Genomic DNA, 23,186 nt, shown 5'->3' with positions numbered 1-23,186 from the left:
TGCTGGTATCTATGTTTCTGAAGTAGGTTGCATCTAAGGAGGTGGGGAGGGAGAGTTCAGAGGAGGGAGAGGAAAAGAGAAAGAAACAGCTCCCAGGAATGTGGAGGGAATATATCTTGAATAGATCCAGGCGCAGGCTGGCTTTGTGATTTATTTTCCTTATGTTTTGGATCTGCCAGCATTCTCTTCTGCTTACATCACCTGGGGTTTCTTTGAATTGCTGACTTTTTTTCTTTCTTTCTTAAGTTAAAGGTTTGCACCGAAGTGAGTGGGATCTGTCTGTTTATGAAACCATCCAAACCAGTCCAGAGTCACCTGACCTGAGTTCTGCCTCCTTGACCCCTTCCCAAGTTCATTGCTCATGGGCAAGAGTGTTGTCTTGATTTATATTTCATGCTTCATTGTGATCTCTGTCAGCATTTTATCTCATCTAGTAAAGTTACTACATCAAGTAGTTACTACTTATGCCTTTAAAAAATATCTTCATAGGTGTGTATGTGTGTATGCGTGCATGTGTGCACAACTATCAGGTAAGGAGGTTGAGTCTAAGTAACTTCTTATGGCCATCCTGGTGCCTCTTGCTGGGTGGAGAAACCTCTCTACGCAGTGACCTCTCTACCCAGTGATGAAAAACCCAGGGGTGAGAAAAGTCATTCATTGAATTGCACATGCCTAGCTCAAGGTGATCTGGGAAAGCCTGGCACAGAGAATACTCTGATTCTGCCTTGATTACCTCCCTAAATGACTTGAACCACCCACCTCTAAATAGCTCTAAGATTTCCTCTATCTGGAAGGTTGAGGCGTTAACTTCCCTAGATGGAAAAGTTCTGCTAGTACCTGAGCTTATACCGGAGTATGTCTGCTTTGGTTTAGCCTCCACCCAAGCATGTGGTTTTTGTCTTTAAAAGCTTTGTGTAGGCTTTGTTCAGGCCTGCAGATCTTTGAGATGAGAGTCCATCTGCAGACACCAGTCTCCAATAAAGACCTCCTGATTGAGTCTTTCAAAATTGGTCTTTTAAAATGTGACTTCTCTGTTTTCTCAAGACTGGATTTGTATCTGATTTACCTTACAACACACTACAGGTATTGGGGCTTGAATTTAGGGCCTGGTCTCTTTCCTTTAGATTGGCTCTACCATTTGAGCTACAGCTCTACTTCTGGATTTTTGGTGGTTAATTGGAAATGAGTCTCACAGACTTTCCTGCCCAGACTAGCTTTGAACTGTGATTGTAAGATTCAAGCTTTCTGAGTAGCCAGAATTAGGTATGAGCTACCATCATCTGGCCTCATACTTCTTTCTGATGAATACTTTCTACACCAAGATTTTCATTAAAACATTCCCAATTTTCTGAAAGCTCTTAGCTGATTTGAATGCAGTTGTGTTAATATTTTACTGGGAAGTGGGCACCACATTTACAGTGCTGTCCTTCCCCCCCCCCCCCCATGTTGTGGGGCTTGAACTCAGGACCTGGGTGCTGTCCCTGAACTCTTTTGCTTGAGTGCTATACCATTTTGAGCCACAGCGCTACTTCCAGGTTTTGAGTGGTTAATTGGAGAGTCTTGCTGGGATTTTTCTGCCTGGGTTGGCTTTGAACTCTGATCCTCAGCCTCCTGAGTAGCTAGGATTACTGGCATGAGCCACCAGTGCCTGACAATGTGCTCTCCTTTTTAAAATGCATTTTTCCCAAATAGCATTTGAACTATTGGAAATGGACAGGAAGTTGGTATCTTAGGGCTTAGAATCCTCCAAGGCTCCTCAGGAAATCAGTGGTGGAATCGCTCCTGCCCTGTATGGTAGCTCCCAGCCTCTCTGGGAGGAATCCTATCCAGTGGCTGACTTTGTGTCCAGGTCTTTGCTTCTTGCCATATGGCTGGAGTGTGGTGTGGGTTTTGTCTTTTGAATTTTATTCCTTTAGATCACTTAAACGTTAACCCCACTCCCACCCCCTTCCTCGGTAAAAGATCTTTTTTTCATCGTTTCTGTTTGCTGCTTCTGTTCCTGCTTACTCAGCGCCAACCAAAAGAATTTTGTATGTATCAGAGTTCCAGGCACTGGGTGCTAGCTTTTTAGTTCCTCTTGGAACAAATTAAAAGCTGCCCGTTAGTGCAGCAAACTGGAGTGGTTAATTAACTAAGAATGTGGCACCCTGAGGCCATAGCATTGGCATTTATAGGTTTTAAGTAACAGGCAACAAACAAGTACTTCTAATTGTCAGTTCATTAAATATCAAAAACTGATGTAGAAAAAAAAAGATTTAGTAGCTAAAAGCTTGGGATTGTTTCCTGAAGAACAGTTTACAAACCTGTTGACCTGCTTTGCAAGTATCCTTATTCTTTTTTGGTTGTTGTTGGGGAGGTCCCTGATTCTAAGCTCATAAATCACTGTGCAATACCAAGCCAAGTTCTTGTACGTATTACCTGGCTTAGTCATATAATCATTTAGGCAGAAAACTAATATTTATCAAGGGCTGACTATGTGGCAGGTAGAGTGGGCCAGGAGTCTTAGGAGCTGCCCTATTGCCCTCTGTCTTCTCTCCTTTTCACTCCGGTGTGCACACTTTTTAGAAATGGGCCTTCCAGCTCTCACCATGACTATCACAGAATACATTCCTTCACCTACTGGTCAGCACGTTGCCATCTTGCCCTGACCTGTCTCTCCCACATATACAATCTTCAAGGCTTTGGGAGATGCACCTTCTGCGAGAGCTTTTCTTGGCAATTGCCCTGCAGCTCAGCTTCTCTCAGGTTTTTGTTGTTGTTGTTGTTGTCATGGTTTGTTATTGTTGTTGGTTTGTTTGGTGCCAATACTGGGGTTTCAACTCAGGGCTTGGGCTCAGTCCCTTAGCTTTTCCAATCAAGGCTGCCATTCTACTACTTGAGCCACAGCTCCACTTCTGCCTCTTTTCTGGTTAATAGGGTTTGGGGAATATGGGAAGAGTTCATACTAATAACAGTGGGTTGGTCCTAGGGAAATAGGGATCATGACCTGGCAGATTTTCAGAAGGGATCTGTGCATATACAGGGCTGTAATCTCATAGTTTTATGTATGAGATACAATGCATGTGCATGAAGCCTTAAGTAGGAGTTGGTTGCACAAAGGTCAGGCTAAAGATGTAAAGGGTTCCAATTCACAGGGACCTTAGTTTGGTTAGAACTGGCTCAAATTTTTCTACCCCTAAGGAGAAATCCTACCCCAAACTGGCCACTCATTACCTTTGAGGAGGAATGGCTATGGGAAATACTAGGCAGGAGATGGGACTCATAGGTGACTCATAGGCCATGAATAAGAGAGGGGGTTGGCTCAGCATTCTTTCCCTATATATAACTTAACTCAGTGACTTCAGTGCCTGAAGCCAGGGAAAAGAGCTCATTATAGGACTGTGTTGAGTTCTTAGTGTATGATGGAAGAATGACTAGATCATCTATATTGCAGGTGAGAGCTACAGGTATATTAGCTTTCAATTGTTGTTAAAAAAAATTACCACAAACTGAGTGGCTCAAAATGGGTCTGGAGCTCCTAAAGCTGGTGTTGGCAAGGCTGGTTCTTTCCGAGGCTTCTAGGGAGAATCTGTTCCTCACCTGTTCACCTCTGGAGAGGTTGCTTGTGTTGTTTGGCTTAGGAGTCCCTTTCTCCTCTACCTTCAGAATCTTCCTCTGTCTTTGTCCTTTCTCTCCCCCTTCTCTCCTTCCATCCCTTTGCTTTCCTGCTTCTATTGTCACATCTCCTTTTCTCTTGATACTAACTTTAGTCTCTCTCTTATACTGTGTGCCTAACCTAGAAGTTAGTTTGACAGTTAGGAAATCTCATGGCTGAGAACAATTGCTTAGCAGTTAATAAGTTATCACATCTTAGACTGCTGACATTAACAGAGCAACTTGGGACATACCTCGGGGCTTGCTGACCTGAAGCCCCCTGACTGTCTAAGGTCAAGAACTCCCCCTACTGGAGGAGGGGGAAGCAGAAGGAAATGGGGAAGGGGATAACACTTCAAAAAAGAAATGTACTCTTTACCTTACTTCTGTAACTAAGCCCTCTGTACATCACCTTTACAGAAAAAAAAAAATCCCCTTACCCCTGCCACATATAGGAGGAGCTGATAACACATACCTCAATCTCTGAAAGTTGAGGACACATGATTCCAGATTTCCAGGACTGACTACTTGCATGTCTTCAGATCCCAATAACAACTTAGGTCTTGGGGCCTACGGTGTAGTGTTCCTCCTTGAGTCTGCCTGTCCTGTCTCGAAAGGTTACTTTTGCCTTTATATTAATAAACCTACTCCTGCTTAATTCTCCTCTATGTCCATCCTTAATTCTTTTCTCTGAGGAGACCAAGAACTTGCTAGCCCCCAGACTCAAAGACCCAAATCATGTCACAGGCCCACCTAAATAACCCAAAATCCTCTCTGCATTCCAGCATCCTTAAACTTAATCACATCAGCACATTTGCATAGTTCCTTTTGCTATGTAAAATGGCAGTCTCGTTTTCTTGAGTTGGGATGTGGCCTGTTTGGGAGGTTATCATTTCTGTCCACAAAGTAAAGAAAGCAGCAGCATCTTTAGGGATAACTGAAATGAGATTTTCTCAAGTGGTTTCTGAGGGCTCTGGACCAGCTGAAACATTATGGAATATGAGCTAAAGACAGCCTGGAGGAGCATTAGTCATTCATGTGCTGAGAAGTTGTGCCCTGAGGACTTCCAGGAGTGAAGGGTCTTCAAAGCGTGGATAAGAACTGGGACTGGAATGATGTCTCTTGCTTGAGTTCCATGACCAGGCTAGGATGGACATAGGTCTTGAGGTTTTCAGTTGGCTATAGAATTAGAATTGCTATTTCACATTTACATCCACAAGTGCCATTCTAGTTGAACTGTGGGAATGTGAAGAAAGAAGAGGATTCTGGGAATTCAGGCCTGCCTGAAATATGCATCAAGGACAGTGCTTGAGAGGTTTGGAGACTGGAAGTGGCTAGGAGGAAGGCAAGAGTGGATCATATTAGGAATGGTGTAGAGGGACAGAATGCCAGTGAAGACAGACCGCAGGGGAATGAGGCTAGATAAGCTCACCTTGATGGCCAAAGCCCCTTGGGAGCGTGACTCAGATATGATTCATAGCTATGTGCCCAGCCTGTGGAGTTCAAGACAGGCTGGAATGATTAGTGGGCAGTGACTGGGTGAAGCCAAATCACTGGGGCCCTTTCTGAACTGGGCTCCATGTGTTACAGAGACATTATTTGGAGGATTTAGGCTCTCACATTCATGATGCAATACATCTCACTGTCTTGGATTCTTTTTGTTGTTGTTGGTCATGGGGCCTGAACTCTGGGACTGGGCACTGTCCTCAGCTCTTCAGTTCAAGGCTAGCACCTTACCACTTGAGCCACAGCACCACTTCTAGATTTTTCTGCTTATGTGGTGCTGAGGAATCGAATTCAGGGCCTCATGCACATGATACAAGCACTCTACCATGAGCCAACTTCCCAGCCCTATCTTGGATTCTTTTCCACAGTCCATTAGCTGTTGCAGGTGCCAATGAATGTGTGTTAAAACCATGCTGCAAAAGCTGGGTGCCAGTGCTCATACCTATAATCCCAACTACTCAGGAGGCCTAGATCCGAGAGTCATGGTTCAAAGCAACTCAGGCAGAAAAGTTTTTAAGACTATCTCCAATTAACCAGCAAAAAGCCCGAAGTAGAGGTGTAGCTCAAGTGGTAGAATACTAGCCTAGAGCAAAAAAGCTAAGGCAGAGCTGAAGGCTCTGTCACCAAAACAAAACAAAACAAAAACAAAAAAATAAAACAAAACCCAAAAACAAACATGTTGTAATAGAAATACAGGGGAAACAGGCAAAAGGAAAAGTTGACCAAGTCCCACAAGTAACAAGAGTTCCTATATGCCTTGTAACATACTATTAAACAGAATAATTCCTTTTTGAAAAGTTCATCTTCTGCATGGCTTCATGATCTTCTTTAACCCTCTTCCAGAGAAACCTATATGTTTAAAAATAACAACAATAAAAACCCAGATGGTACTGGATGCCAGTGGTTCATGCTACTTAGGAGGCTGAGATCTGAGGTTTGCAGTTCAAAGCCAGCCCTGGCAGGAAAGTCGATGAGACTCCAATTAACCACCAAAAAGCCAGAAATGAACAAGAGGTTTTTTTCTTTGTTGTTTTTGCTTTGTTTTTTGTTTATCTGTTTTGGGGAGGGTAAGAGGAGGGCATAGAAATGGAGGGATAACAAGAAAACTGGAAGTGGTGCTGTGGCTTAAGTGGAAGAGCCCAGGCCCAGAGTTCAAGCCCCGTGACTGACAAAAACAACAACAAGAAAGAAAGAAAAAGAAAGAAAGAAAGAAAGAAAGAGAGAGAGAGAGAAAGGAAGAAAAAGAAAGAAAGAAAGGGAGGGATAAAGGGTGAAAAAATAAATGTAGCAGAGCTACATTAGAGCTCACCTTGATGGCCAAAGCCCCTTGAGATCAGGACTCAAGTATGATTCATAGCAAAGTGCCCAGCCTGTGGGGCAGACTAGACATTATGTTGAAAATGAACTATATAACTTGTGGGTGGGGACGGGAGGGAAAAACTGGGAGAGAGTAAGGGAAAAAGTGGCATTGTCCAAAAAGAAATGTGTTCATTACCTGATTATGTAACTGTAACCCCTCTGTACATCACCTTTGTAAGAACAAAAAATGTATTTAGAAAAAAAAGTTTTTTTTTTAAGATAGAAGTGGATCTGTGGTTCAAGTGGTAGATCACTAGCCTTGTGCAGAAAAAACTCAGAGACAGTACTTAGGTCCTGAGTTCAAGCTCCAGGACCAGCACAAAAAAAACCCAATCAAGGTGTTGGAGGCATGGTTCAGCTGGTAGAACACTAGCCAATGAACAAAAGTGTCAGGTATGGGCTGGGAAGGTGGCTCAGTGGTAGAGCGCTTGCCTTGCATACATGAGGCCCTGGGTTCGATTCCTTAGCACCACATAAGCAAAAAGTAAAAAGCCAGAAGTGGAGCTGTGGCTCAAGTGGTAGAGCGCTAGCCTTGAGCAGAAGAGCTGAGGGACAGTGCCCAGGCCCAGAGTTCAGGCCCCATGACTGGACCCCCCCCCCAAAAAAAAAAATGTCAGGGATGGCGTTCAAGACCCAGTCTCAGATGAAAAAATAAAAATAAAAAGAACTCTAGGGGTGGGGATGTAGCTTAGTGGCAGAGTGCTGGCCTAGCATGCTTGAAGCCCTGGATTAGCTTTCTCAGTACCACATAGCCAGAAAAGGCCAGGAATGGCACTATCATTCAAGTGGTAGAGTGCTAGCCTTGAGCAAAAGAAGCTCAGGGACACTTGCCCAGGCCCTGAGTTTAAGCCCCTGGATGCTCTCCTCCCCCCCCCCCCCCCCAACAACAACAACAAAACCCAGGAGAGAAACTCAGACTCAGTGGCACAGAGTAGTTTTCCCTAGGTTGTCAGCTGGAGGATAGAAGAGCTAATGTGCTGACTTCAGCCTCTAGATTGTACTTCTGTTTCCATCTAATTATGATGCTCTGTTTTCATCTCCATTCTAGCCCACTTTCTGCCTTTCCCCCTGTGAAGCTTCTGAGATATGCCATCCTAATCTTCCACTCAGCCTTACTCAAATGTTGCCTTGTATCCTATATCATGTGCTTATCTATGGTGGTTCTTATACACTAACCACATATACCTGGCTTGCTATCTGAACAGGAGCTAGAAGCATCAAGATGTGATTTGAGGTTTGTTTGCAGCCAATTACACTTCTTTGAAAGGATGTATGCCATATTACTTCATTTTGTGAGACAAGGCTGTTGTGTTCACCATTATATCTAGCTTAATGTGTGGCTTATCACAGAGGCTGAATAAGTTTATCTCTGGGCTTTGAAGGGAGGAAAAGGGTATGGGTTGGAGTTGGGAAAGGGTGTGGACTGTGGCGATTGGATTGCTTTCCTTCTTGGTTGTTGGGGTGTGGGTTGTGGAAATTGGATTGCTTTCCTTCTTGGTTGTTATTCAGATCTCTGCCATCTGGCAGTGAAGCGGTCTTTAGTTGCAGTCTGTGGTCTTGTCCCTAAGGAGTTATGGATGCACTTAGTATTCTAATAAGTTCACAGTACTTCTCAAAGTTTGGACTCATGTAAAGAATTCTAGAGTCTTATATACGTGGGGGAAAATGATGGGAGGAAGAAGCTGGAGAAGGAAGGTGAACCAGGAAAAAGGGGTATCTCAGAAAATCAGGGCTGATCTAGTTTTTGTGTTACTGCTTGTTTATTCCTAGTTTGGAGAGAGAGAGAGAGAGAGAGAGAGAGAGAGAGAGAGAGAGAGAGAGAGAGAGAGAGAGAGTGTGTGTGTGTGTGTGTTTCTGCACAGCTGTACTTTCCCAAGGCCCACATATATCTGAGCTCAGGAATATAGTTTCTGTGGGCATGCCTGGTTTTAGGATAAACAGCGTGACCATGCCTGTAGCATATGGATATGATAGGGTTGTGGCCTGAAACCCTGAGCCCCATTACAAGTATTCTCTATATTGTGTCTCACTGTAACAATTGCTCATTAAATTCCAGGCCTGGCAGCATATGGTTTCTCCCAACATCCTTCTCATTAAATGGAAACTTTAGCTGTGTGGTTAGAATATTTTCCCATCATTTAGCACTTCAGAATTAACGTATTTTGGAGAATTCTGCAATTAGTACTGAAGGCACAAATTCAAAGAATAGAGAAACAGTTAAACCCAAGTTGGTAGATCAGGAACTAACTCCCATGATGGATAAGGTGTATGCTAAGAAAAGATGGGGTCAACAGGAGGATTTGGGGCTCCTCTGTGGCTGCTGTAATTAAAGTGGGAAGATGGGCTCAGTTGTTAGCCCCACTATTAAGAGTACAGATGGCTAATAGCCACATCACTGCAAGTTAAGAGTTAGACTTTTAAGGTCTTTTTTTTTTTCTTTTTCTTTTATGACCCATCCTGTGTATTCCAAGCATAGGTATGGGGGCAGTGAAGAATTTTCTCATTAAAAGTAATGGCTTATTCCCACACTCATTCTCAGTCTTGGGGTAAAAAACTGGTTTCCTTAGACTTGAGGAATGGCCTATCTGTCCTAGCTTAATAGAGCTTTCTGATGAGGGTTTCTGGTAGGTGAATTTTATGACCAATCAGTGTTCAAAGTGGATCCAAGTGGAAGGGCTCCAGTTGGCAGGCCTGGTCTCTCTTCCAGTTTTACTTCTAATGAATTCTTTAACCCCTAAACATAGAGCAGCCTGCCACTGTTGTCTTAGGAGAAGTTAGTGCTCGTGATTCCCATAGCCTGGAAATTAGGACTCTCTTGGGGTTTGAGGGTGTTTGGCAACTAGGGTCTTGGAATGAATGCAAGGAGTAGTGGCTGATACTCAGGGACTGGTGTGACCAGGGGTCTCTGCCCTGCTAAATGGGCCTAGACTCCATGGGATTCGGGGCTGCAGTAGTTGGTTGGCTTCACTTTGCAACATGTGTCTTGTTTTCCCACAGGGAGTGGGGTCCGCCAGCAGAAACAGTGGGCTGCACAACATCACCTTCAGATATGACAGTAAGTAACTGGTTTCACCATGAAGGAACTGTCCGTAGTATAGCTTACACACTGTACTTAATCAAGTTCAAGCATTACAGGTCCTGGGGCTCCAGAATTTTCTGATCCTGTTCAGGTTGGTCAACAGTTAATGCAGCTCATGATGTCCTGTTTAAGCCATTGCAGTATTTGGGAGCTTAAACAGGTCAAATGCCTTCCAGAGTATTCAGAAACATTCCATAGGAAGATCTTCCCTGAGTTTCTCAGCACATAGCTTTGTCCCTAAGGACAAACATAGTTGGGTTAGTAGGGCTCAGCAGAGGGCAAAGCTGCCCAAAATGCAGGACTGTAGGGAATGGGGTAACCTAAATCTGGTCTGCAGTGGGCATTTTTTCACTTCAGCTCATGGTAGTCTTGAAGAATTCCCATGGAGTACAGCCAGATGTGTTTTTCAAGAATAGCCAAACAGAATGGGCACTGTGACTCATGCCTATTATCGTAGCTACTCAGGAGGCTGGGATCTAAGGATTGCAGTTTAATACCAATCTGGGAACACAAATCCAGGAGACTTGTTTGCCAGCTAACTACTAAAATACCAGAAGTAGAGCTGTGGCCCAAGTGGTAGAGGGCCAGCCTTGAACAGAAAAAGCTAAGGTACTGGTCTGTGTATGCATGCATGCTTGTGTGCATGTGTGCACACACACACAGACAGAATAGCATTTTCTGTGAGCATTTAAAAATATTGACATTTATTTAAACTTTTTCCAAACACAGCGCACCAGGTGAATCCAATGTTCCATTTTAGCCCAGGGGTCTCCAGCTAATCATTTCTGACTTAGATCTAGGTTCCAACTGGAATTCCTCACTAATTTTGTGAGATGTGGCAGGTATCTTGACTTCTCCATGCTTCAATTTGCTAATTGAAAAAAAAATAGAGGCCAGGTGCTGGTGGCTCATGCCTGTAATTCTGTGTACTCAGGAGGCAGAGATCTGAGGATTGAAGTTTGAAGCCAACCCAAGCAGGATTAACCAGCAAAAAGTCAAAAATAGAGGTATGGCTCAAGTGGTAGAACATCAGCCTTGAGCAAAAAAGGTAAGGGATAGTGCCCAGGCCCTGAGTTCAAGTCCCAGAACTGGCGCGTGCACACACACGCACGCACGCACACACGCACACACACACACACACACACACACACACACACACACTGCCTTCTCCTAACATCATTTTAAGGCTTAGATGAGGTAATGTTTACACCTGCTCAACTTGGTGGTTGGCCTACAGTGTATGTTTTTAAATGTTATTAATTCATATTAGAGATCAGTCCAACTGAGGTTGAATACAAGTGACTTGTTTGCCTTTTCTCTTAACAAAGAAACTTTTTTTTTCTGGCTAAATTTTTTTCTAAGGATAAGATTAAGGATACTTTTTCTGATTAACTATATAGGACCTTTTACTAAGTAGCTGCTTTTATTTATATGAAAAGGTTTGTATTTAGTGGCCATAATTTATATTTTAAAATGACAGGAGGGAGCTCGACTCTTATTTGATGACTCCTAATACCTGATTCAGCTCTTAGAGAGCTGATTGACTCGGGCTTAGGTTACATGGGGGCCTCTATAATCATCAATACCAAGACAGGATTTTCAAGGTCATAAATTGCAATTGAAGATACAAATGTGTATGTCAGGTTCACACTTGTGGTTGCTGGATTGGGCATCTTTTTAAAGCATGACTCACATGTGCCATTAAGGCATTTTATGATAGTAATGTGTGTGTGCTCTGGGTAAGTGCCATAATGGTAATAAAAGATTTGTAAGTCCATGATACTTGATTCAGCTAAGTAAAGACATGTGTAAAGAACCATTGTTTGAGTTACAAGGTTAATTTCTAATATATTCTTTTGGTCCTGGCAGATCTTATATTACATTCAAGAGTTCAGAATTTTCTGGTCAACTACAAATAAGCATTTGCCTTTAATTTAATATAGGTTTTGTGAAAAAGTATCTAAATCTGTAAAAAGTATCTATTGTCTTCATTGTACTAAATTTTTAGCCATGTGCCATTGCCTGTCTATTACTCATTACTTTCTTCTTAATTCTCCACCATTTAATTAGAATTTAATTCACAGCTTGTATTGACTCCTGAAATATTTGAAACTCAGTTTGGCAAGACATCATTTAAGCATGAAGTTTTTGGTAATCAGAATCCAAAACTATGGACTTATTAATAATTATAGATGCAGGCTATATTAAGAAAATATATCCAAGCCGGGCGCTGGTGGCTCACGCCTGTAATCCTAGCTACTCAGGAGGCTGAGATCTGAGGATCGCGGTTCAAAGCCAGCCCGGGCAGGAGAGACCGTGAGACTCCTATCTCCAATAAACCACCAGAAAACCGGAAGTGGCGCTGTAGCTCAAGTGGTAGAGCGCTCGCCTTGAGCTGAAGAGCGGAGGGACAGCGCCCAGGCCCAGAGTTCAAGCCCCACGACTGACAAAAAAAAAAAAAAAAAAATATATATATATATATCCAGTATTTTGCATTGAAAAAGATCTTTCTTTCAAAAGGAAGTTCTTGTTATTGCTCAATTGACTGCTTACTAGTTCTGTTTTAAATAACTTGGAACCAATTACCAAGTTTTCACCAAAATTACTAAACTATAAAACTATAAAAATCTTTTGTGTATGTGTGTGTGTGTGTGTGTGTTTGTGTGTGTGTGTGTGTGTGTGTGTGTGTGTGTGTGTGTGTGTGTGTGTGTGTGTGCGCATGTGCATGTATGCGTGTGTGCATGCTAGTCTTAGGGCTTGAACTCAGAGCCTGGGTACTGTCCCTAAGTTTTTTCCTCAAGGCTACTGCTGTACCACTTGAGCCACAGTTGCACTTCTGGCTTTTTTGGTCGTTTTTAATTAGAGATAACAGGCTGCTGATGTACTTTCCTGCTTGGCTGGCTTTGAGTGGCGATCCTCAGACTCAGCCTTCTGAGTAACTTGGGTTATAGGTGTGGGCCACCAGTACCAATCATAAAAATCTTTTTGTTGTTTTATGTAGCCCAGGCTGGCCTTGAACTCTCTTCTACCTCAGCCTCTGGGGTACTGAGATTATAGGTGTGTACCACCAACCTGATTTTTCTATTTCTTTGTCATTTAATGGTATGAAGGAAGAAAACACCTTTCCATTAAGTCATGAATGAATTTTACAAGTCTCCTTGCCTCTCATGACCCAGCATATCGCATTTCTCCTTTAGTCTCTTGAGGGGGTATACCTAAGTAGGTTATACTACATTTTTTTAAATTCTTAGACTTTCTTTGTATTTGCATAATTGTATTTATAGAAACCCAAAGACTGTTACTTTTGACGTTAGAAATGAACAAAGATGAAAATGTCCAATGATTCCTTTTTGTTTATGTATCTTTTCAGAATGAAGTGTTTTCTCTTATATTACAGACCTGAATACTGAAAATACTGGGACTTTTACAAGTAGAATAGGATCTTGTGTTTTTTGGGGGAGGAAGCCAGTCTCAACTGGGTTTTTTGTAGACTGAACACAGACAGAACTTCTAGGAGTAATAATATACTCTGTACAAATGGCTAGATATAGGACCCCCAGAGGATTCCCTGGGCCAGTCAGTGGTAGGGTCCTAGGACCCCTAGTTGATCCCTCTGGGATCAACAATAATTCCCTCATTTGCACAATGTGAATGTTAAATGAGATGGTGACATTTTCCTTCATATCCTAAATTACTCTTCTGCAGTCAGAAAATACAAGGTGATTGCTTTGAGAGTAAATTTTAACCAGAAGTAGAATTTGGTTTTATTATTATTAACATTCTTTCAGTTGAAGAAATAGTAAAATATAAGTGTAACTTTTGAAGTCAAGACTTTGTACATTAGCTTGGCTTTTTCCTCAAGGCTGCCTCTACTACTGAGCCACAACCAGCTTTTTTTTTTTTTTTTTTTTTTCCCTAGCTAATAGGGAATAGAGTATTGCAGACTTTTTTTTTTTTTTTTTTTTGGCTGGGGCTGGTTTCAAACTTTGATCTTCAAATCTCAGCCTTTTGAGTAGCTAGGATTATAAGGTAAGATCCACGAGCACCTATCTGGTAATATGACTGTTTTTAAACCTAGTTGGAGCTTAGGGAAGGGAGTGTGTATAATGTGGTTAGACCAGAAATCAGGACACAAGAAACTGGGGATGTTGGAGTTATAAGTGGGGGTGTAGCCAGGCACCAATGGCTCATACCTGTTTGTAGTTACTCAGGAGGTTGAGATCTGAGGATCGCAGTTCAAAGCCAGCCAAAGAAGGAAAGTATATAAGACTCTTATTTCTAATTAACTACCAAAAAGCTGGAACTAGAGCTGTGGCTCAAGTGGTAGAGTGCTAGCCTTAAGCAAAAGAAACTCAAGAACTGTGTCCAGGTCCTGAATTCAGGCTCCAGAACTGGTGCATGCATGTGTGCTTGTACATGCACGTGCGCATGTGCGCGCACACACACACACACCAAGTGAGGATGCAATCTAGCATATAAATACTATGCTTCAACAAGAGAAAAAAAGGAATTTTATGCACATGCTAAATGAGTTAGAAAAGGGATCAGTTAAAATGTTGATTACACAGTTACCTGCATGTGGTAATAGAGTGCAGATGACTTTTACATTATTTTGATTTTATATTCCTTTGTATTTTTCAAATATCTCCAATGGACATTTAAGTTATAAACATGAAGAACGTATAATGTAGTTTCTTAGAAATGTCTTGTAGGCCAGGTGCTGGTGGCTCACATCTTTAATCCTAGCTATTCAGGAAGCTGTCATGTGAGGACTGCAGTTCAAAGCCAGCCTGGGTAGGAAATCCGTATCGCCAATAAACCACCAGAAACAAAACAAAACAAAATGTGGCACAAGTGGTAGAGCGCTTGTCTTGAGCTGAAGAGCTGAGGGACAATGCCTGGGCCCAGAGTCAAGCCACGACCAACCAAAAAAAAAAAAAAGAAAAAAGAAAAAAGAAATGTCCTGTAAATGTCTCACCCCTAAAAAGTCTGCCTTGCATCAGTGGCATACCATGCAGGTTTGGACCTTTGATGGCACAAAGACCTTTTGAAACAGATAACTGAGGAAGCTATTTTCATGGGCTCCTTGAGAGAAAAAAAACAAAAAACAAAAACCGCTAGAGAGGAGGCAGCTTGAGAGTGAGCTACTATCTTCTGGGAATAACCAGGGTTTTTTGTTTGTTTGTTTTTTTTCCCTGCAAGAGTGGATAGAATAGTGGTGCCATCATACTCTGAAATCTCAGCCTGATACTGACTGCTAGTTGTTGGCAATTTTTTAGGTGTGTTTAGCAGTCCCAGATGGTGCAGGTGCTTACACAGTTGTGAGTAATGGCCTCAGACCAAATCAAAGAAGATAGATTTTGTGTTTTCGAACAGTGGAAGGCTTTTTGGATTTTGTGGGGATGGTGGGTATCTTTGAAGATATATGGCTTTTGGAAACAAAAGCTTTGCCTTTGAATGCTGATAAGCATCCTTGCCTCCTAGTCACTCGGGTGTTGTTGGTGTTGTTGGTACTGTCAGCGTAGTTAACAGTCTGGTTGTGAGTCCCTTCAGTGCAGATTCATATCTACATATCAGTTCCTTCCACCCTCCAAATTTACTCTAAAAAACAAGCAAATTACTTACCAGTATTTTCCTCCAGATAACTCTTCAGTGCTGAAAATTGTTTGAACTGATGCAGATATTTACTGATTTACATAAAATGTTACAAGAGTTAAAAAGAAGTTATTGCTAGACACACAAATGATACATTGTATATGACCCTTCTCATACTATGCTGAAATTTAACTGGGGGAGGGTAAGTGGTGGTAATGGTACTACAGACAAATCACTCTGCTGCATATTTGTGTGTGTACTGGGACTTGAACTTAGGACCTCACACTCTCTTTTGACTTTTTACATTCAGAGCTGTCTCTCTACCATTTGAGCCATGCTGCTTTTTTGTGTGTGTGTCCCAGTTGTGGGACTTGAACTCTGGGCCTGGGCACTGTCCCTCAGCTCTTCAGCTCAAGGCGAGTGCTCTACCACTTGAGCCACAGCGCCACTTCCGGCTTTTTCTGCTTATGTGGTGCTGAGGAATCGAACCCAGGGCCTCATGCATGCAAGGCAAGCACTCTACCACTGAGCCACCTTCCCAGCCCATGCTACTTTTTTTTTGAGCAACTTTTTGCTGGTTAATTGGAAATGAAATTCTCATGGATTTTTTTTTTTTTTTTTTTTTTTTTTTTTTTTTTTTGGGTCCAGTCGTGGGGCCTGAACTCTGGGCCTGGGCGCTGTCCCTCAGCTCTTCAGCTCAAGGCTAGCACTCTACCACTTGAGCCACAGCCCCACTTCCGGCTTTTTTTTTCCTTTTTGCTTATGTGGTGCTGAGGAATCGAACCCAGGGCCTCAGGCTTGCAAGGCAAGCGCTTCTACCACTGAGCCAACTTCCCAGCCCCTCTCATGGATTTTTATGCCCAGGCTGACTTTGACTTGTGGCCCTCAGATCTCAGCCTCCTGCTTAACTAGGATTGCAGCCGTGAGCCACCAGTAAGTACCCCAATGTGCTTCATCTTATAGTTTCCCCAACGGTAGTCAACTTTTTATTTTTCCCTCTCCATGAGTCTTCCTGCCCTCTAATAAAGTACCTCCTTTGTCTTATTTTTTTTTTTTTTTTTTTTTTTTTTTTTTTGTCAGTCGTGGGGCTTGAACTTTGGGCGAGGGTACTGTCCCTGTGCTTTTCAGCTCAAGGCAAGCACTCTACCATTTGAGCCAGAGCTCTACTTCCGGTTTTCTAGTGGTTTATTGGGGATAAAGAGTCTCATGGAGTTTCCTGCCTGGGCTGGCTTTGAACCATGATATCCTCAGAACTCAGCCTCCTGAGTAGCTAGGATTACAGGCGTAAGCCACCGGTGCCCGGCTCAGTAGTCAACTTTTAATGTCGTATTTGGGCTTTCCAGGAAAATAATCTTTTTTTGTGTGTGTGTGATCATAGGGCTTAAAATTGGAGTCTGGTACCTCTGAGCTTTTTCTCTCAAGGCTAGTGCTCTACCACTTTGAGCCACAGTGCCACTTCCACTTTTCTGGTTTTCAATTGAAGATTGTCCAGGTTGGCTTCAAACCATGATCCTCAGATCTCAGCCTCCTGAGTAGCTAAGATTACAGGTGTGAACCACTAGCACCTAGCAGGCAAATAGCTTTAAATAACATGTTCTGTGTAGCTTGGTAAGATGAAATGGAAAGTAAAATAAAAATTTAACTGTTCTCATTGTCCCAACTCTCCAGACTGTACTACCTACATGAATCCAGTGGGGAAGCATGTGATTGCTGATGCCCAGAACATCACAATCAGCCAGTACGCTTGCCACGACCAAGTAGCAGTCACCATTCTTTGGTCCCCAGGGGCCCTAGGTATGTGGTAAATCAGCTCCACTGTGGTAAGCTGGGTGAGCTGGGGTGTGTGTAAGCCACTAGTCAAGCAGGACTTGATGAGAGGAAGCTGACATTGGGTTGGGCATTTGAACACTGGTTCTTAGTTGTACTCACTTGCTAGACAGCCTCTCTGTGGCTCTTCTTTTGTTTCCTTGATCATGATTGAGTTATGAGTTTGATAAATAATAGTGTGTGATTGATAGCACTGAGGCCTTGGTCTCTATAACTGGAGGGAGGGAGGGGGCAGTGCCGGGAGAGGCTGTGGTCCATCTAAGGACATAAATGTCTTTGGCATCCAGGATGCTCTGCGGCCACAAGGACATGCAGGCCCAGTATTGGCACATTTTGTAATTTTTCAGGAAAAATCTGGTTTCCATGAAATTAATTAATTTGTAAGTTGGCTAAAAAGTGAAATTTTATGTATACTGTGCATCTCCTTCTCCAAAACAATCAAGAAAACAGAAATAAATCAAACACATCTTACCTAGCAGGATTACAGTTGGCTAAATCTTTCCCTTTGAGTGAATTGTCAATACCTAGAAGAAGAAAAGATCGTTCAACTAGGCTTGGGTTTTCCAAGAAGTAGCCTTTTCTTTTTTGAGGGGCAAGGTCACATTTTCTAGCCCACACTGGCTGTGAACTTGCAAGCCTTCTATTACTGATACGTTCTACCATGACCGGCTTGAATCCACCTGTCATACAAGGCACTTAGAAGCAAGCCTTATAGAGTCCAAGCTTTTTTATCTACTGTGAGGTGATCATGGTCCATTGAGAGCTATCAGAGGAGAACAATTACTAGAGCTATCAGAACCTGGGCCTCAGACCTATAGCTCTGACATTGCCACCAATCTTAGAGCCCCAGCCAGAGGGAAGTAATATAAAGGCAGAGACTTTTTCATTTGAACAGGAGAAATCTCAGAAGAACCAGACTGAGGTTAAGAGCAGTCATGGGCCCTATTTACCTGTCCACAAAAATACTTCTGGGTATGCACCCAATAGGTTTTCAAAAAATAATGCCATTTTAACATTTAAAGATTAAAAAAAATTCTCTGTGGATAAGAGGTCAATCCATGTGGGCTGGGAAGGTGGCTCAGTGGTAGAGCGCTTGCCTTGCATACCTGGGGCACCACATAAGCAAAAAGAAAAAAGCCGGGAGTGGCGCTGTGGCTCAAGTGGTAGAGCGCTAGCCTTGAGCTGAAGAGCTGAGGGACAGCGCCCAGGCCCCACGACCGGACCCCCCCCCAAAAAAAAAGTCAATCCATGTAATGCTTAAGTGGCTAAAACTTAACTGGCTAAAACTTGGTCTAAGGAATTGCAGCCTTCCTCTTTAGAGAGAGAGACATGAGCTGATGATGAAGACTTACATACAGGATGGTTAGGACAGAAGGCTGGGGTCAATGGATAAGTCCTGTTAGTTTCTATCAGGTTCTATGGGAAACTCTTTGGAAGGCAGGAAAACAGGTGGGTAAAGGGCACTGACAGAGCCAGATAAACTGCAGAGCTCAAATCCTATGTCTGCCATTTTATTCCTTTGTGATCCTGGACTGGCCAATCAGTTGCTCTAAAACTTAGCTTCTCAATTTTTTTGTGGCTTGAACTCTGGGCCTTGCACTTTCCCTTAGCTTTTTCACTCAAAGCTGCTACTTTACCACTTGAACCATACTTCCACTTCTAGCTTTTTGATAGTTAGTTGGAGATAAGAAAATGTCTGCTTGTGTTGTCCTTGAACCTAGATTCTTAGAGCTTAGCTTCTTGAGTAGTCTGATTACAAGCTGGTGAGCTACCAGCATTCTCCTCATTTGTAAGTGGGAATATTTGTACCTTCCTTCTATGGTTGCTAGGATGAGTTACTAAGCTTAAATGATCAGAGAGAGAGAGAAAGAGAGAGAGAAAAAGAGAGAAAGAGAGAGAAAGTACACACAGAATGTCCTTTCAGTAGAGATTGCTTTGTAAGATTGCTAATTACATAACTTCTAGGAGGTAATATCCCTGTGATAGAAGATTTAGATTTGCTGCTCCTATTTTCAGCCCCAGATTTAGCATCATGGTATTTAGTCTGGATTAAAAAAATGAGACTAGAACCACACAGGCTCACCCCAACTGATCAGTTATTAAGTACTTGTGAGGTACTTGGCTTTAATCACACTAGTAACCCAGCTATTGTTAAACAGTAGTTCTGTGAACATTGTACAAATTCAATAGTAAGGTTTTTTTCTAAGTCTTTTATTTCCCCTTCTTAATCTCAAAAGGCAAAAATCTTCTGAGATCTAATAAATCAGTTGGTCCAAAGATCTTGTATCTTGTCATCACATGTGAATCTCTGGCTGTGGGTGTGCTGGCTGTCAAATCACAGGAAGCTCTATGATTGAACAACAGTATGGCTAGTTAGTTAGTTCTTGTTTATTGTAGAATTCTGTACCTCTAAAATAAGAGGCTCTAATTATGGAGCTGCTCTACACTATACACACGAAATGTGTGTTCTTCATCAAATAATTATAGGATTTGGATAATGTACTCAAAAAGCATTTCCCTGGCCTTTGCCATCAACAGTTTTCCCACCTGGTTAATTGCATCCTGTGTCATTACTTTTGCCCTAGGAGGGGAAGGATTGAAAATGTCTCCTTGTCTAGTGTTCAGAAAGAATGTGAAATCGATATCTTGCCAATTGAGGCCAGCTTTGGGGATCTCCAGCTGCAGTTGGATCATTCTAGTCTCCAAGGGATACAGAACCCTGGTGCTGGCTCTTGTGGCCATCAAAGCTTAATCCTTTTGAAAGCATCTAGTGGGACTTGCAGCGGGGGATGTTCAGGGGGGAAGTTCAGGTAGCTAGAGGCTGAGTTGGTGCCTTTGACCAGCACTGTGGGCATCTCAGGGCCTCTGAGGGCTGTATGAAGAACCCACAGGGCAGCCCTTGGGTGTCTGCCTTTCAGGCATGATTAGAGCAAGAACTGCTTTGTAAATCACATTGGCATTCTCCTAAATGATTTAATCTCAAACCTAGACACCCCTTGAGTGCAGACATATACTTTGTTGTGAATTTACTCAATCAGTGAGTGAAACATGCCAAAAAATAGAGAGCCAAAACTTAAAGTTGAAACATGGCATTCAAGCATTCCCTAGTTAATACTGGAAGTTATTCTCAGCTGAATGCCCCTGCTTAGCGACCTATGAATTATATAGTCTACTGTAGACTTTTATGATCAACTGTGATTCCAGCCTAGTATCCCAGAGGCAATGAGTATTTGTAAAATGTCTAGGTAGACCAGACATTAATTATATAAGCAATGGTGAGACAGAGGAAATCACCTGGCATGTCCCAGAAAAATGCTGGGAATGCACTTTACCATTGTATGAACTCAGACATTCTGAACACAGTAAGAAGTCCTTTACCTCTGATGTGTGGGTGGAGAGAATGGTAACCTTGGAGGAGGAAAAGTGTGTTCAGAAGTAATTAGGTCCGCTTTTCATAAAAGCATTCTGCTTTGCCTAGGCATCGAATTCCTAAAAGGATTTCGAGTAATACTGGAGGAGCTGAAGTCTGAAGGAAGACAGTGCCAACAACTGATTCTAAAGGACCCCAAGCAGCTGGATAGTAGCTTAAAAAGAACTGTAAGTCAAGGGCTGGGAAGGTGGCTCAGTGTAGACTGTTTGCCTTGCATGCATGAGGCCCTGGGTATGAACTCAGCACCACACAAGCAGAAAAAGCCAGGAGTGGTGCTGTGCCTCAAGTGGTAGAGCGCTAGTCTTGAGCTGAAGAGCCAGGGCCCAGTCCCAGAGTTCAGGCCCATGACTGACAAAAAAACAAAACTGTAAGTCACACCCAGAAAATGTGCTTCTGAAGACCTGCCCTTGTTCCTGGGGTCTGAAGGGTCTATTGAAAGGCTGACATTGGAGAAGGAGGAGGGGCTGTGGGGTCCATTCCTCCTCTCCAAGGAGGTAGGAGAATGGGAAAGCAAGCCTAGAGCAGTTCTCTACTCACTAGGAAACTCTATAGCACCTCTCTGTGGTAAACACAAGTCTTGAGTTATATTTAGGAGTCATCCTGGAAATGTCTCTGCTCTGAGGCATTATATGGACTCACCCTCTCTACCCCCAATTCTGACCTTTAATGCAGACAAGCCATGGCTTCCTTGCTTGCCCAAAATCAGACTGTACTGGCCATCTTCAGAGTTGGGGATCAAAGCCTAGACTTGGTCCAGGAAATAGTGACTTAGTGCTTGCCTTGGACGCTGGAATTGTGAGAGTCAGGCTGTAAGTGGAAGTGGGGGTGGTGTTTCCATAATGCTACATATGTTTTTGTTCCTTTTTAGGGAATGGAATCTCAACCTTTTCTCAACATGAAATTTGAAACGGATTATTTTGTAAAGATTGTCCCTTTCCCTTCCATCAAAAATGAAAGCAATTATCACCCCTTCTTCTTCAGGACCAGAGGTGAGTGTAGATTTTCCTGCCTGGTAGTTGTGAGGAGTTTCAATGATTTCTTAGCACAAAGGTGTTCAAGAGCTCACCAGATATTGGTATGAAACAGCAGACAAGAAGAAAAGCATTTAGAAAAGGAATATAGAAATGTATTTTTGCCAGACACTGGTGGCTTCCACCTGTAATCCTAGCTACTCAGGAGGCTGAGATCTCAGGATCACAGTTTGAAGCCAGCCCAGGCAGGAAAGTCCATGAGACTCATCTCCAATTAAGTTCAGGAACAGCATCCAGGCCCTGAGTTCAAGCCCCACAACAGACCATCCCTCCCCCCAAATGTGTGTGTGTGTGTGTGTGTGTGTGTGTGTGTGTGTGTGTGTGTGTGTGTGTGTGTGTGTGTGTGTGTGTGTGTGTGTGTGTGTGTGTGTGTGTGTGTGTGTGTGTGTTGTGTGTGTATTGGCGGGGCAGGGGGGGTCGGTCGTGGGGCTTGAACTATGGGCCTGAGTGCTGACGCTGGGCTTTTCAGCTCAAGGCTAGCGCTCTACCACTTGAGCCACAGCATGACTTCCTGCTTTTTCTGCTTATGTGGTGCTGAGGAATCGAACCCAGGGCCTCATGCATGCAAGACAAGCACTCTACCACTGAGCCACCTTCCCAGCCCCCAAGAAATATATTTTTAAAAACTAAGGTTGGGAAGGTGGCTCAGTGGTAGAGTGCTTGCCTTGCATGCATGAGGCCCTGGGTTCGATTCCTCAGCACCACATAAGCAAAATAAAAAAAAAAGCCGAAAGTGGTGCTGTGGCTCAAGTGGTAGAGTGCTAGCCTTGAGCTGAAGAGCTGAGGGACAGTGCCCAGGCCCAGAGTTCAGGCCCCACGACCTGATCCCCCCCCCCAAAAAAAAGAAACAAAAAAACTAAGGTTGGGCCCTATTAACCTAACCAGACACACCCACACCACTCCTGGTTTGTTTTAGACCAGACCTGACAGTTACTTTTTTTTTTTTTTTTTAAAGATTATAGTTGTGAGCTACTAGAACCAGGCATTTTTAAAAATTTTGTTTTACAATGGAGGGGGTAACAATGTTCAAGAGGAAGTGGAAGTGTACTCATTACCTCACTCATGTAACTGTAACCCTCTGTATAGTATCTCTACAATAAAAAAAAAAAAAAAAAAAAAAAAAAAAAATTTTGTTTTAAACATTTTGTTGTTGTTATTGGTGATGGGACTTAAACTCTGAGCCTGAGCACTGTCCCTCAGCTCTTCAGGTAAGCATTCTACCACTTGAGCCACAGTGCTACTACCAACTTTTTCTGCTTATGTGGTACTGAGGAATCGAACTCAGGGCCTCATGCATGCAAGGCAAGCACTTTACCACTGAGCTACCTTCCTAGTCCCCGAGAGTTACTTTTTGAGGACACTGTGAGCACCATTAAAGTGGCCAGTTACAAAACAATGTGATTGTTGTAGGCTGGAGGTGTGGCTAAAAGGTAGAGCATGCTTACCTAGCATGTAAAAGGAAAATGTGACTTTTTTTTTTTTTTGGTCTGTTATGGGGCTTAAACTCGGCCTGGGCACTGTCCCTGTGCTCTTCAGCTGAAGGCAAGTGCTCTTGCACTTGAGCCACAGCATCACTTCCAATTTTCTGGTGGTTAATTGGAGATAAGAGTCTCATGGACTTTCCTGCCTAGGCTGGCTTTGAACCGTGATCCTAAGATCTCAGCCTCCTGAGTAGCTACGATTATAGGCATGAGTCACTGGTACCTGGCTCTGCAAATGTGATTTG

The 23,186-nt window shown here is 43.0% G+C and overlaps 1 protein-coding gene and 1 long non-coding RNA gene across 2 annotated transcripts in view; one reads left to right on the top strand and one right to left on the bottom strand.

The window, feature by feature from the left end:
- Il17rd (interleukin 17 receptor D) overlaps nucleotides 1-23,186 on the top strand; it is a 90,910-nt gene that overhangs the window by 32,949 nt on the left and 34,775 nt on the right. The window contains exons 2-5 of the mRNA XM_070018477.1: nucleotides 9,496-9,553; nucleotides 16,841-16,966; nucleotides 20,478-20,596; nucleotides 21,298-21,418. Of these exons, the coding sequence (XP_069874578.1) occupies nucleotides 9,496-9,553; nucleotides 16,841-16,966; nucleotides 20,478-20,596; nucleotides 21,298-21,418 (424 nt within the window). The remainder of the gene's footprint in view (nucleotides 1-9,495; nucleotides 9,554-16,840; nucleotides 16,967-20,477; nucleotides 20,597-21,297; nucleotides 21,419-23,186) is intronic.
- LOC138824603 (uncharacterized) overlaps nucleotides 9,740-23,186 on the bottom strand; it is a 33,589-nt gene continuing 20,142 nt past the window's right edge. Inside the window, exons 2-3 of the long non-coding RNA XR_011371140.1 lie at nucleotides 17,472-17,523; nucleotides 9,740-9,814 (exon numbers count right to left, since the gene is read on the bottom strand). This is a non-coding gene — a long non-coding RNA (uncharacterized lncRNA). The remainder of the gene's footprint in view (nucleotides 9,815-17,471; nucleotides 17,524-23,186) is intronic.

The sequence above is a fragment of the Dipodomys merriami genome, unplaced genomic scaffold, assembly GCF_024711535.1.
Source record: "Dipodomys merriami isolate MVZ:Mamm:240054 unplaced genomic scaffold, mDipMer1.0.p SCAF_13, whole genome shotgun sequence".
In the NCBI taxonomy this organism is placed as follows: Eukaryota; Metazoa; Chordata; class Mammalia; order Rodentia; family Heteromyidae; genus Dipodomys; species Dipodomys merriami.
This window is presented reverse-complemented; position numbering and strand designations above follow the sequence as displayed.